This window comes from Piliocolobus tephrosceles, chromosome 3 (genome assembly GCF_002776525.5).
Source record: "Piliocolobus tephrosceles isolate RC106 chromosome 3, ASM277652v3, whole genome shotgun sequence".
Classification (NCBI taxonomy): domain Eukaryota; kingdom Metazoa; phylum Chordata; class Mammalia; order Primates; family Cercopithecidae; genus Piliocolobus; species Piliocolobus tephrosceles.
Window position 1 is genome coordinate 177401762 of NC_045436.1, and position 12918 is coordinate 177414679.

The 12918-nt window shown below is 41.5% G+C and overlaps 1 protein-coding gene across 1 annotated transcript in view; it reads right to left on the reverse strand.

Annotated features, from left to right (window-relative positions):
- Window positions 1-12918, reverse strand: part of EVC2 (EvC ciliary complex subunit 2) — a 155247-nt gene that overhangs the window by 19373 nt on the left and 122956 nt on the right. The window contains exon 17 of the mRNA XM_023206693.1: window positions 7020-7247. Within this exon, the coding sequence (XP_023062461.1) occupies window positions 7020-7247 (228 nt within the window). The remainder of the gene's footprint in view (window positions 1-7019; window positions 7248-12918) is intronic.

Consider the following 12918-nt stretch of genomic DNA (forward strand, 5'->3'; position numbering starts at 1 on the left):
CTGCCCCTAACTGACTAAATGACCTTGGACCTGCTCTTCCCTCTGCAGGCTCTATTTCCTCCATCTGGAATTCAGGGCAGTGATCCGCCTCCATGCTAACCACCTCGAGTGTAATACTTGCTGTGGGCTTTGGAAGTTTCCTTCTATTATTAATTTGCTACGGAGTTTTATCTTGAATGGGTGTTAAAATTCAGTTAAAGACTGATATGGCTTGGATTTGTGTCCCCACCCAAATCTCATGTTGAACTGTAATTCCCAGTGTTGGAGGTGAGGCCTGCTGGAAGGTGACTGGATCATGGGGGTGGATCCTTCATGAATGGTTTAGCGCCATCCCTTCGGTGCCGTTCTTGTGATAGTGAGTGAGTTATAATGAGATCTGGTTGTTTAAAACTGTAACACCTCCTCCACTCTCTCTTCCTTTTGCTCCAGCCATGAAAGATGTGCCTCCTTTCCCTCTGCCTTCTGCCGTAACTGTAAGTTTCCTGAGGTTTCCACAGAGGCTGAGCTGATGCATCATGCTTCCTGTACAGCCTGCAGAATTATGAGCCAATTAAACTTCCTTTTTTTTTTTTTACAAATTACCCAGTCTCAGGTACTTCTTTATAGCAATGTGAGAACAGACTAATACAGAAAATTGGTACTGAGGAGTGGGCACTGCTACAACAATACTTGTAAATGTGAAAGCAGCTTTGGAATTGGGTAACCAAAGGAGGTTGGAAGAGTGTGGAGGGCTCAGAAGAAGACCGAAAGATGAGGGAAAGTTTGGAAATTCCTAGAGACTTGTTACATTGTTGTGACCAAAATTCTGATTGTAATATGGACAATGAATTCTAGGCTGAGGAAGTCTCAGATGGAGATGAGGAACTCATTGGGAACTGGAGTAAAGGTCACTTTTGCCATGCTTTAGCAAAGAGACTGATGGCATTGTGCCCCTACTCTAGAGATATATGGCATTTCGAATTTGAGAGTGACGATTTAGGGTATCTGGTGGAAGAAATATCTAGCTGCAAATCATTCAAGGTATGACCTGGCTGCTTGTAACAACCTATGCTCATATGTGTGAGCAAAGAAATGACCTGAAACGACCTTATATTTAAAAGGGAAGCAGAGTGTAAAAGTGTGGAAAGCTTTCAGCCCACCATAGCCAAGAGAATGGGAAAAAGACCTTAAAGGCATTTCAGAGACCTTCACAGCAGCCCTTTAATCACAGCCCCAGAGGCCTAGGAGAGAAGAATGGTTTCTTGGGCCAGGCCCAGTGCCCCGCTGCCCCGTGCAGCTTTGGGACCTTGCTCCCTGCATCCAGCCTCAGCTCAAAGGACCCCAGGTGCAGCTTGGACCACTGCTCACAAGATACAAACTGCAAGCCTTGGCATCTTCCACGTGGTGTTAAGCCTGCAGGTGCACAGAATGAAAGAGTTGGGTCTTGTGAGCCTCCGCCTAGATTTCAGAGGATATATGGAAAAGCCCCAATGTCCAGGCAGAAGCCTTCTGCCAGGGCAGAGCCCTCATGGAGAACCTCTACTAGGGCAGTGTGGAAGGGAAATGTGGGGTTGGAGCCCCCGCACAGAGTCTCCACTGGGACACTACCTAGTGGAGCTGTGATAAGGGGGCCACTATCCTCTAGACTCTGGAATGGTAGATTCACTGACAGCTTGCATCCTGTGCCTAGAAATACTGCAGGTACTCAACAGCAGCCCTTGAGAGCAGCTGTTGGGGCTGAATCACAGGGGCTGAGCTGCCTAAGCTTTGGGACCCCATCCCTTGGACCAGCATGACCTGAATATGAGACATGGAGTCAAAGGAGATTATTTTGGAACTTTAAGATTTGATGACTACCATCTGCATTTCAGACTTGCCTGGGGCCTGTAACTGCTTCTTTTGGCCAATTTCTCCCTTTTGGAACAGGAATATTTACCCAATGCCTATGGCTCCATTGCATCATTGGAAGTAACTAACTTGTTTTTTAATTTATAGGCTCATAGGTGGAATGGACTTACAATGTCTCAGATGAGACTTTGGACTTTTGAGTTAATGCTGGAATGAGTTAAGACTCTGGGGGACTGTTGGGAAGGCACGATTATACCTTGAAATGTGAGAGGAACATGGTATTTGGGTGGGGTTATATCTCATGTCGAACTGTAATCCCCAATGTTGCAGGTGGAGCCTGGTGGGAAGTGACTGGATCACGGGGGTCCTTCATGAATTGTTTAGCACAGTCCCTTTGGTGCTCTTCTCGTGATGGAGTTATTATGAGATCTGGTTGTTTAAAAGTGTGTGGCACCTCCCCTTACTTCTCTGCCTCCTGCTCTGGCTATGTAAGACATGCCTGCTTCCCCTCTACCTTCTACCTTGATTGTAAGTTTCCTGAGTACTCCCCAGAAGCTAGGCAGATGCATCATGCTTCCTGTATAGCCTGTGGAATCATGAGCCGATTAAACCTCTTTCCTTTATAAATTACCCAGTCTCAGGGTATTTCTTTATAGTAATATAAGAACAGACTAATATAAAGACTTATTCTCTATATACTAAAATGATCACATGAGTCACTCCCCTTTAATTTGTTAATCAGGTGAATTTTGTAAATGGATGTTTTAATGTTAAACCAATCTTATCTTCCTAGAATAAACCCAACCTGTCCATAATGTATTAATTTTTTATAGATGGCTGTATCCTGCTATTTTGTTTTCAAATGGTACATCTATGTTCACATGCAAGATTAAAGTATAATTATTCTTTCTCGTGCGTTCATGTCTGGTTTTGGTGTTAAAGTTATCTAGCATGATAAAATGAGTTGAGGAATATTCCCTATTTTTCTAACACCAGGAATAATTAATATATGAGACTGGCAAAATACCTTAAACTTTGGCAACGAGTTGGGTGTCTTTGGTGTGGGTTTGGAAGATTTTAAAGTACTGAATCAATTTCTTTCAGGACAACAGGGTTATACAGCCATTTTTTTTTTCTGCTTGAGCCAATTTTGGTGATTTGCATTTTTCTAGTTTTTGAATTCATTTCAGTTTTTGAATTCATCTGTATAAAGTTGTTGATAACATTCTCTTATTTAAAAAACTCTACTGCATCTATAGTCATGTTGCTTTTTATATTCTTAATATTATTGTCTTTTATATTTCTTAATGGTTGCTCTTGCCAAGGGTTTGTATATTTTACTAGACTTTTCTCAAAAAAATCTCTTCACTTTCTCAACTCTATGGTAGTTTTGTTTTTTATTTTGTTTATGCTATATTTCAGAAGAAACACACTGTGTTTTTTTTTTTTTTTTTTTTTTTTTTGAGGGAATCTTGCTCTGTCTCACCCAGGCTATAGTATAATGGCATGAACTCAGCTCCCTGCAGCCTCCACCTCCTGGGTTCAAGCAATTTTCCTGTCTCAGTCTCCAGAGTAGCTGGGACTAGAGGCATGTGCCACCACACCAGGCTAATTGTGTATTTTTAGTAGAGACAGGGTTTCACTGTGTTGGCCAGGCTGGTCTTGAACTCCTGACCTCAGCTGATCCACCCGCCTCAGCCTCCCAAAATGCACATACTTTTAAACATATATTTATTGAGGTATAATTTCTGTATGTTTTAGAAGAAACATGGTGTAAACAAAATAAAAAACAATACATGTGTTATTTTCCCCCTTTTTATATAATCTTAATTGTGAGCCTTTCTTCTTTTCTAATATCAGTTTAGGGCACAAATTTTCCTCTTAAAACTGCTTTAGCTGAATTTTACACAATTTCATATATCATAGTTATTCTCTGTATTTTTAAATTTCCATTATGTTATCCCTGACCTGTAAACTATTCAAAAGTATATTTTAAAATAAATTTGTAAAATTGATTTTTTCTAAAATTTTGACTTTTTTTTCTAAAATCAACCTCTAAAATTGATTTTTTTTTTTTTTTTTTTTTTGAGATGGAGTCTTGCTCTGTCACCCAGGCTGGAGTGCAGTGGCACAATCTCAGCTCACTGCAAGCTCCGCATCCTAGGTTCATGCCATTCTCCTGCCTCAGCCTCCTGAGTAGCTGGGACTACAGGTGCCCGCCACCACACCCAGCTAATTTTTTGTATTTTTAGTAGAGACAGGGTTTCACTGTGTTAGTCAGGATGGTCTCGATCTCCTGACCTCATGATCTGCCTGCCTCGGTCTCCCAAAGTGCTGGGATTACAGGCATGAGCCACCGTGCCCTGCCTAAAATTGATTTTTCAAAATCGATTTAAAAATTTCCAAAGTCCAAATTATGGACACTTTATAATCATCTTTTAAAAAATGAATTAAACTTAATTTCCCCTTGTCAAAAGGTATTAAAATAATAATGTATAGTCAATTATTTTTAACTGTTCTGATGTGTGCTGGAGATACATATTCATTATTTTTTGGCTATAAGATTTTTTTTTTTTTTTGAGACGGAGTCTTGCTCTGTCGCCCGGGTTGGAGTGCAGTGGCCGGATCTCAGCTCACTGCAAGCTCCACCCCCCGGGTTCACGCCATTCTCCTGCCTCAGCCTACCGAATAGCTGGGACTACAGGCGCCCGCCACCTCGCCCAGCTAGTTTTTTTTTGTATTTTTTAGTAGAGACGGGGTTTCACCATGTTAGCCAGGATGGTCTTGATCTCCTGACCTCGTGATCCGCCCGTCTAGGCCTCCCAAAGTGCTGGGATTACAGGCTTGAGCCACCGCGCCCGGCAGCTATAAGATTATTTATATGTGCATTAAAACACCTTGTTAAATGTGTTGTTTAGTTCATCTATATCTTTACCTGTGTTTCATTTGATCAATAAATCAACCACTGACAGAAGTATGCTGAAATTTCCCACTATGATGATAGATTTATCAATTTCTCCCTGTTCTAGCAATTGTTCTTGTTGTTATTTTGAGTCTTTTATTAAATATATGCAAGTTAAACTCACTATATGCTCCAGGTGAATAAAATTTTTAAATCACACCTGTAATCCCAGAACTTTGGGAGGCCAAGGCGGGAGGATCATTTGAGCCCATCTCTACAAAAAATACCAAAAAAAAAAAAAAAAAAAAAAAAGGCTGGGTATGATGGCACATGCCCATGTGGTCCCAGCTACTTGGAGGGGTGAGGAGGGAGGACTGCCTGAGCCCAGGAGGTCAAGGCTGCAGTGAGCCAAGATTGGGCCACTGCATTCCAGCCTGCTCGACAGAGTAAGACCCTGTCTGAAAATCAGAAAAAAAAAAAAAAAATTTAAATCATTTTTGTAATATCTTTAACAATTTCACAAATTATTATTATTTTAGATTCTGTGTTGATAATTTGGATCTCTAAAGTATTCAGGGATCGTAATCTGGCTTTGTTTGTTTCTCCTTGGTCATCTTGCCTTGCTTCTTTATGTGTGTGGTGACTTTTTTCTTCAATTGAGAGCTCACATTCAGCTGAACTTGATCTATGGAAATCCTGAGCTACCCCATTGAGAATATTTTTTTTTTTCTGGAGAGGATTTGTCTTTGCATGAAGACAGTGAACTAACCTGGAATTATTTTAATTTAATTTATCACCTTGGAGATTTCGTGACTAGATGGTTAAAATGCATTTGGATTTGTTCTTCATGTTAGCAGAGGCCTTCGATTACAAACTCATAGGAAGAGCTTCACCTGGAGCAGGTGTGGAGATGGGTTCTGCCAGCAGGCGGCTTTCTCCTCCCACCCCTCGCTTGGTGTTCTCACTAACTGAGACATCCCACAGCCTCATCTCCCATTCCTCCAAAATTAATCCCAAGTCTCTGTGTTACAGGTTTCAGCCTTTGTTCCAAGGTAAACCTGGCTTCTGAATTTGCCCCCACCTATCTCTGTGAGTTCACCTTATCTAGGATATATCTTGCACATCTTTAGGGATTTTCTTCCATAGGCCCTTGCGAGCTCACAAAGCATTAAAAGTATGTTCATTTTTATATGTCCAGCATCTGGCTATTTTGCGCTGGAATTACTTACAATGCTTTTGCTTCCTTTCTATCCCTAAAATAGTTGTTACAGTGCAGGGTGCATAGTGTCTGCCCACCCCTGAAATACTTTTAGACCTTTCAGCATCTACTGTTGTTACGTTTTAAAGAAAGTAATGGGAACCTCACATGGCAAACTCAACTGGTGTAGTCCATAGACATGACATAATGGGCTGAAGTCAGAAACAGATTCCATTCCTGGCTCCTTTCACAATCAGCCATGTGGTCTTCACAAAGAACTTGACCTGCCATCTGCCCCAATCTCAGTTTCTTTACCTGAGAACTGAGTATAATAACAAGATCTACTTTACCACACAGCTGAATAATGAATATAATGACAAACAGCATAATTGTAAAGTAGCATAAAATTGTACCTTCTTATTAATTATGCTTCAGTAATAATCGTAATAAGAATAACTAAGTAAAGAATTATGTACACTTAAGTGAGAGCATGTCTATTCACAACTTAGTAGCGCTTCCCTCCCCACACTAGGGTTTCAATAAATGCGAGGGGTTTTTTCCTCACTATAGGTAATTATGATAATAATATATAATAAATGGAATTCTCAAATCTACACATAAAAGACCTAAAATTAGTCACCCAAACAGTTATTACAATAGCTTTTGTTTTATGGATATACCTCTCACATTTTGGAAAGAATGTAGCATGTTGTGATAACACTAATAATTAGAATTTTTAAAATAATAAATAACCCAATATATTGTTGCATTTAGGATATGCTAATTGGAAGATACACTGTTGTCCTCCCTAGCATAATGAAAGAAACAATACTGCCAACGAAACCATGGCAACTGCCAAGGTTCAGAGATGTTAAAATCCAAAAGGGTTGCTTCTCAGAGCAATGAAATAGAGCCATCTTTGGTTGGGAGAATGCAAAGTACTCTCCAGTAAGTCACTTTGTTTAATCCTCATCACAACCCTACAGCATAGACAGGACAGGGGTTGCAGCCTACTCCACAGGGGAAGATGCAGAGGTAGGTACCAGAAAGAACCAGCTCTGTCCACCTCTCCTTCCCAGCGCCTGCACTCACCCGGCTGTGCGATTCCAGGATCTGCGTGCAGGCCGACTTGGTCAGCATCTCAGACGCACTCAGCTCTTCCAGGAGCAAGTCCTGGATGCTGAGGAGGGCGGTGTAGGCTGACAGGGTCTCGGTCACCCGGGCCGCCTTCTGGAACTGCAGAGCAACAAGCGACTGTGCAAAGCCTCCCTCCTGTGCCTCCAGCCGCTGCACTCTCTCCCGCAGCAATTCACCTCGAACCTGGGAGGGGACAGGAATGGACCCAAACCCAGAGAGCAGTGAGTAGAGGAGGGTGGAGGAGAACAGTCTTTCAGAGTTCACAGACCTGGGATTCTGAGGACCACTAAAGTTTACAATGGAGATGCACTGGGAACCTGCAGGGAGCAACATCAGACAAGGCTGTCCTGCTTATGAAGACTCCAAGGGGGTTAGGGAGCCCAGCCATCCTTCATTCCATACATATCATCCTCAAGAGTCACCCGAGCCCATCGCTCTCCTGAAAACACTTCTAAGTCTTTCCATGTCCTAGCGGATGGAAGTTCAACTCCTTAGCATGGGATCCAAGGAGCTCCAGTCAAGGTCCCCCTGGACAGGTCTGGTCTGTTCTTCTGCCCCTATCCCACTCACACATGCACATCTGGGACTCCCATTCCCAACTGCGCACTGTGCTCTACACGCCATGCGCTTTGTGTCTGTGGTTCGTGCTCTCTGAAATGATGGAAATGTCCTCCCATCCTCCCTTCCTGAAATTCTACTATTTGTCCTTTGGGTCTATAGTTCCCTCTGAAGCGGTCTCACTTCTCTCTGTTTGTTTTGTTCCATGTAGACTTCAAGCCAGGTGCCCAGGGTTTACTTGACCTCAGGCAAATCATTAAGCTCTGCGTGCCTACGCTTCTTCATCTATACAGTGGAGAAAATATTACCATTCAACACAGAGTAGTTGTTGTTTTAATCAAAACAGCTTTATTGTAGTATAACTTCTGTACAATAAGCTGCACATATTTACAGTACACGATGTGATAAATTTTGACATATTTCTACCCCTATGAAACCATCACCACAACCAGGGTAGTGGTGAACCATGTTCTTGGTAAACCCACACCCTGCCCCCCACTTAGCAACCACTGATGTGCTTTCACTTACAATCGATGAGTCTACATTTTCTAGAGTTTTTTTTTTTTTTTTTTTTTTTATAAGGGGAATCATACAGTATGTATTTCTTTTGTCTAGTTGTTTTTCATTTTTTTTGAGACAGAGTCTTACTCTGTCACCCAAGCTGCAGTGCAATGGTACAATCTCGGCTCACTGCAACCTCTGCCTCCTGGGTTCAAGCGATTTTCCTGCCTCAACCTCCCGAGTAGCTGGGATTACAGGCGTGCACCACTATGTCCGGCTAATTTATGTAATTTTAGTAGAGATGGGGTTTCACCATGTTGCCCAGGTTGGTCTCAAACTCCTGGCCTCAAGTGATCCACCCACCTCGGTCTCCCAAAGTGCTGGGATTACAGGTGTGAACCACTGTGCCCAACCTATCTAGCTGTTTTGACTGAACATAATTATTTTGAGATTTACCTTATACCATCTTCTTCTGGGTTGAGGAGCTCTTATGCTTCCCCCTTCCCTCCCTTTGTTGCTTTATTAGCTATAGCTCTGTTTTGTTATTTTAGTGGCTGCTTTAGGGTTTATAGTACATATCTTTGACTTATCCCAGGGTACCTTCAAGTGATATTATATCACTTCATATGGAGTACAAGAACCAAAAATAAAATTCTAAGCCCCCCTCTCAACCACCTGAATGGACCACTCCTCTTAGCAAGGGGATTCCAAAGTCGACCTGAAAAACTAGTTCAGGCCATGATGGGAATGGGGAGCTGAACATGCCTCCTTATACCGTCCTTCCTTTTGGAATTTCAGATTGAACAGACTCTTTAAGTCTGATAAGAAACATTTACAATCTATTCTCTCTGAAGCCTGCTACCTGGAGGCTTCATCTGCATGATAAAACCTTGGTCTCCACAACCCCTTAGTGTAACCCAGATGTTCCTTTTTATTGACAATAACTCTTTCAATCAATTGCCAATCAGAAAATCTTTTAATCTAACTATGATCTGGAAGCCCCCGCTTCAAGTTGTCCCGCTTTTCTGGACCAAACCAATGTACATCTTACGTGTATTGATTGATGTCTCATGCCTCCCTAAAATGTATAAAACCAAGCTGTGCCCCAACCACCCTGGGCACACGTCATCAAGACCTCCTCAGGTTGTGTCACGGGTGTGTCCTTAACCCTGGCAAAATAAACTTTCTAAATTGATTGAGACCTGTCTCAGATACTTTTGGCTTACAAACCTTATGCTAATTTACTTCCATTTCTTGCTTCCTGATCTTGTGCTATTTCTGCTATACATTTAATTTTACATACGTTATAAACTTCATACTACTTTGTCATTATTTTCATTGAAACCAGTCAATTAATCTTTAAAATTTTCTTGTATTGAAGTGAACTGCACATAACATAAAATTTACTACTTTAAAGTCAACAATTAAGTGACATTTAGGATTGAGTAGCCCCCACCTCTATTTAGTCTGAGAACATTTTCACCATTCCCAGAGCAAAAGAAAACCCCACACCTCTTAAGCAATTATTCCCCAGTCCTCCCACCCCCAAGTCCTTGGCAACTATCTATCTTCTGTTTCTATGATTTTCCTTATTCTGAATATTTCATATAAACGGAACTACAGAATAACCTTTTGTGTCTGGCTTCTTTTACTTTGCATAATGTTTTCAAAGTTCATCTACTTGTTGTATCAAAACTTCATTTCCTTTTTATGGTGGATAATATTCCATTGGATATACAATCAGTCAATTTTTGGAAGACTTTTAAAATTAAAAGAGAATCTAACATAAGTACCCATGTAGTTACCATTCCCATTGCTCATTTTTGTGTGTGGTTCTGTAGCAGGAAGAGTCACAGACAAAACCCCTCAGACACTGGAGTTAAAAAAGGAAGGGGTTTATTTGGCCGGGAGCATCAGCAAGACTCCTGTCTCAAGAGCCGAGCTCCCTGAGTGAGCTATTCCTATCCCTTTTAAGGGCTCACAACTCTAAGGGGGTCCGCGTGAGGGGGTCATGATCGATTGAGCAAGCAGGGGGTACATGACTAGGGGCTGCACACACTGGTAATTAGAAAGGAACCGAACAGGGCAGGGATCTTCACAGTGCCTTTTTTATGCAAATAATCAATTAGGTCAGGGGTCCATCTTTAATTACCAGGCCCACGGTGTGGCACCGGGCTGTCTGCTTGTGGATTTCATTTCTGCCTTTCAGTTTTTACTTCTTCTTTCTTTGGAGGCAGAAATTGGACATAAGACAATATGAGGGGTGGCCTCCTCCCTTAGTTCTAGATTTCTATCTGTTATGAAAATCCTTCTGCCTGATTTCCTATAACATTTCTTGCAGTATGAATCACCTAGTAAGGAAAACTTTCAGCATTGTAAGTCTAAAACGTTTATTTCATCTTCATTCTTGAAAGATGTATTTTTTGAATAAAGAATTTCAGGTGGCAGGTTTTCCTCATTGCTTTGAAGACATTGCTCCATGGTCTCCTCACTTGCATTATTTGAAATGAGAAATCAGCTGTCACCCTGACCTTTGCTTTGTAGTGTACATGATGTATCTTCTTCCTTTAGTTGCTTTTAAGATTTTCTCTTTATCAATGGTTTGGAGCAATTTGATTATGATGTACCTTGGAAAAATTTTCCTCAAGTTTCTTATGCTTGGGATTCACTGAGCTTCTTAAATCTGTGAGTTTACAGTTGTCATCAAATTAGGCAAAATTTTACCATTAATTCTTCCAATATGTTTTCATCCTTCTTTTTCTGTCTCCTCTTCTCCAGGAATTCCAATTACCCACACATTAGGCCACTTGAAGTTGTCTCATGGCTCCCTGGTACTCTGTTCACTTTTCTCTGTTTTCATTTTAGATAGTTTCTATTGCTATTATCTTCAAGCTAATTTTTTTCAGCAGTGTCTAATCTGCTGTTAATTCCCACACACACACATATACGTGTGTGTGTGTATGTTCAAATCAAACTTTTAGAGAAAAAAATGTGTATGATATAGATGTAAATACAGACATATAGATATATCTTTTTACATCTTCCATATCTATACTTAACCTTTTTTGAACATATGAAACACAATTATAATGACTGCTTTGCCCCATTTATGCTGGAAGTTGCAATTTTTTGTGTGTGAAAAATCAGAACTTGGTGATGACCTTGAGCAGTAGGATATAAACAACTCCCACAAGCTTAGCATTCCAATAATGGAACACTAGGCATAAATGGGTTAATGCCATTCTCTGTCAATTCTAACATCTGTGTCAGTTCTGGACTGGTTTCAATTGATTGCTTTTTCTCCTCATGAGGAGTTATATTTTCCTGTTTGTTTCATGCCTGGTACTTTTTAACTGAACTACAGACATTGTAAATTCTACCTTGTTGGGTCCTGGATATTTTTGTGTTTCTATAATCATTCTTTAGCTTTGTTCTGAGATGCAGTTAAGCTACTTGGAAACAGGCTGACCTTTTGGGTTATGTTTCTAAGCTCTTTTATGTAGGACCAGCATAGGGCTCATTATTTCCACTGCCGAGGCAAGACCCTTTTGAGTACCATATTTGATGCCCTCTGAATTGAGGCTTTGTAGTCTGGCTGGAAGAAACTGTCACTATCCCCAGCCTGGTGTGAATGCTGGGTACTCTTCTCTCTAATTATTTTGGGTGGTATTTCCCCTGGCTTTGAGCAATTTTCTTCCATGGAAGTGCTGAGCAGATCTCAGTAGAATACTCAAGGGGACCCAGTGGACACCTCTGGAATTTTCTCTGTGCAGCTCTTTCTTTTCTGGGATTCTGTCCTGTGAAATCTAGCCAACTTGGCTTCCCCAAATTCTTAGCTTTGTCTCTTCTACTCAAGGGGTCTACCCTAGTAGACCTGCTGTGACCTTGTCTTCTTGCTGTGCCTCAGCCTGGAAACCCTTTTAGGTCAGTAAGCTGGGACAATGACAGGGCTGAATTCCTTTATTTCTTATTTCTTAGGGATCAGTTTTGACTGCTGTCCAGTGTCCTGAAAATCACTGTTTCATAGATTTTGTTTGTTTTGTTTTAGGTAAGGAGTAATTCCGATACTTTTTATTCTGTCTTGGTCACAAGCAGAAGTCCCTCATAGGGTTATTCTGATTATTAAATAATCTAATACTTTTAAGTGTTCAGAACAGTGCCTGACACATTGGAGTGTTTAACAAATGTTGCCGTTGTTGTCCTTGGTGGTGGTGATGGTGTTAATACTCTTATTACCGAAGGTGGAATATGGTGGGTTCCATAAGGGAGGTTCCATATATGGTGCTATGTAGTTTAGAGAAAGGAGAAGGTGGAGGGGTCAGGGAAGGTCATGACAACATTGGCATTTGAAGCAGACACTGAAGGATCCAGGCATTCAGGAAGAGGAACAGCATGACCAAAGGCACGGAGGCAGGGGGCCCTACAGAGACTTGTGAGGCTGAATTAGATAAAAGCTAAGAGGGAAAGTGGGAGATGAAGCCATAAAGGTGGGGGAGAAGAACCCATACTGCAGAGGCCCTGAACTGTCAGGGACAAGAAGGCAGAGCTTCCCCTCAGACAGTGAGAAGGGCAAGAGAGCTGGATGTCCCTGAACAGGAAAAACTTGAGTGATGGGCAACGCATGGCAAGAATTGGGTAAAAGGTGATCAATAAAAATAAAATTCTAAGCCCCCTAACTGACTGAATGGGCCCCCTGTTGGCCAAGAAGACCCCAGAGAAACCTTGGAAGCTGAGTTCCCAGCCATAATGGGATGGGAGGTTGGACACACCTTGCTACACCTCCTCCCTCACTAAC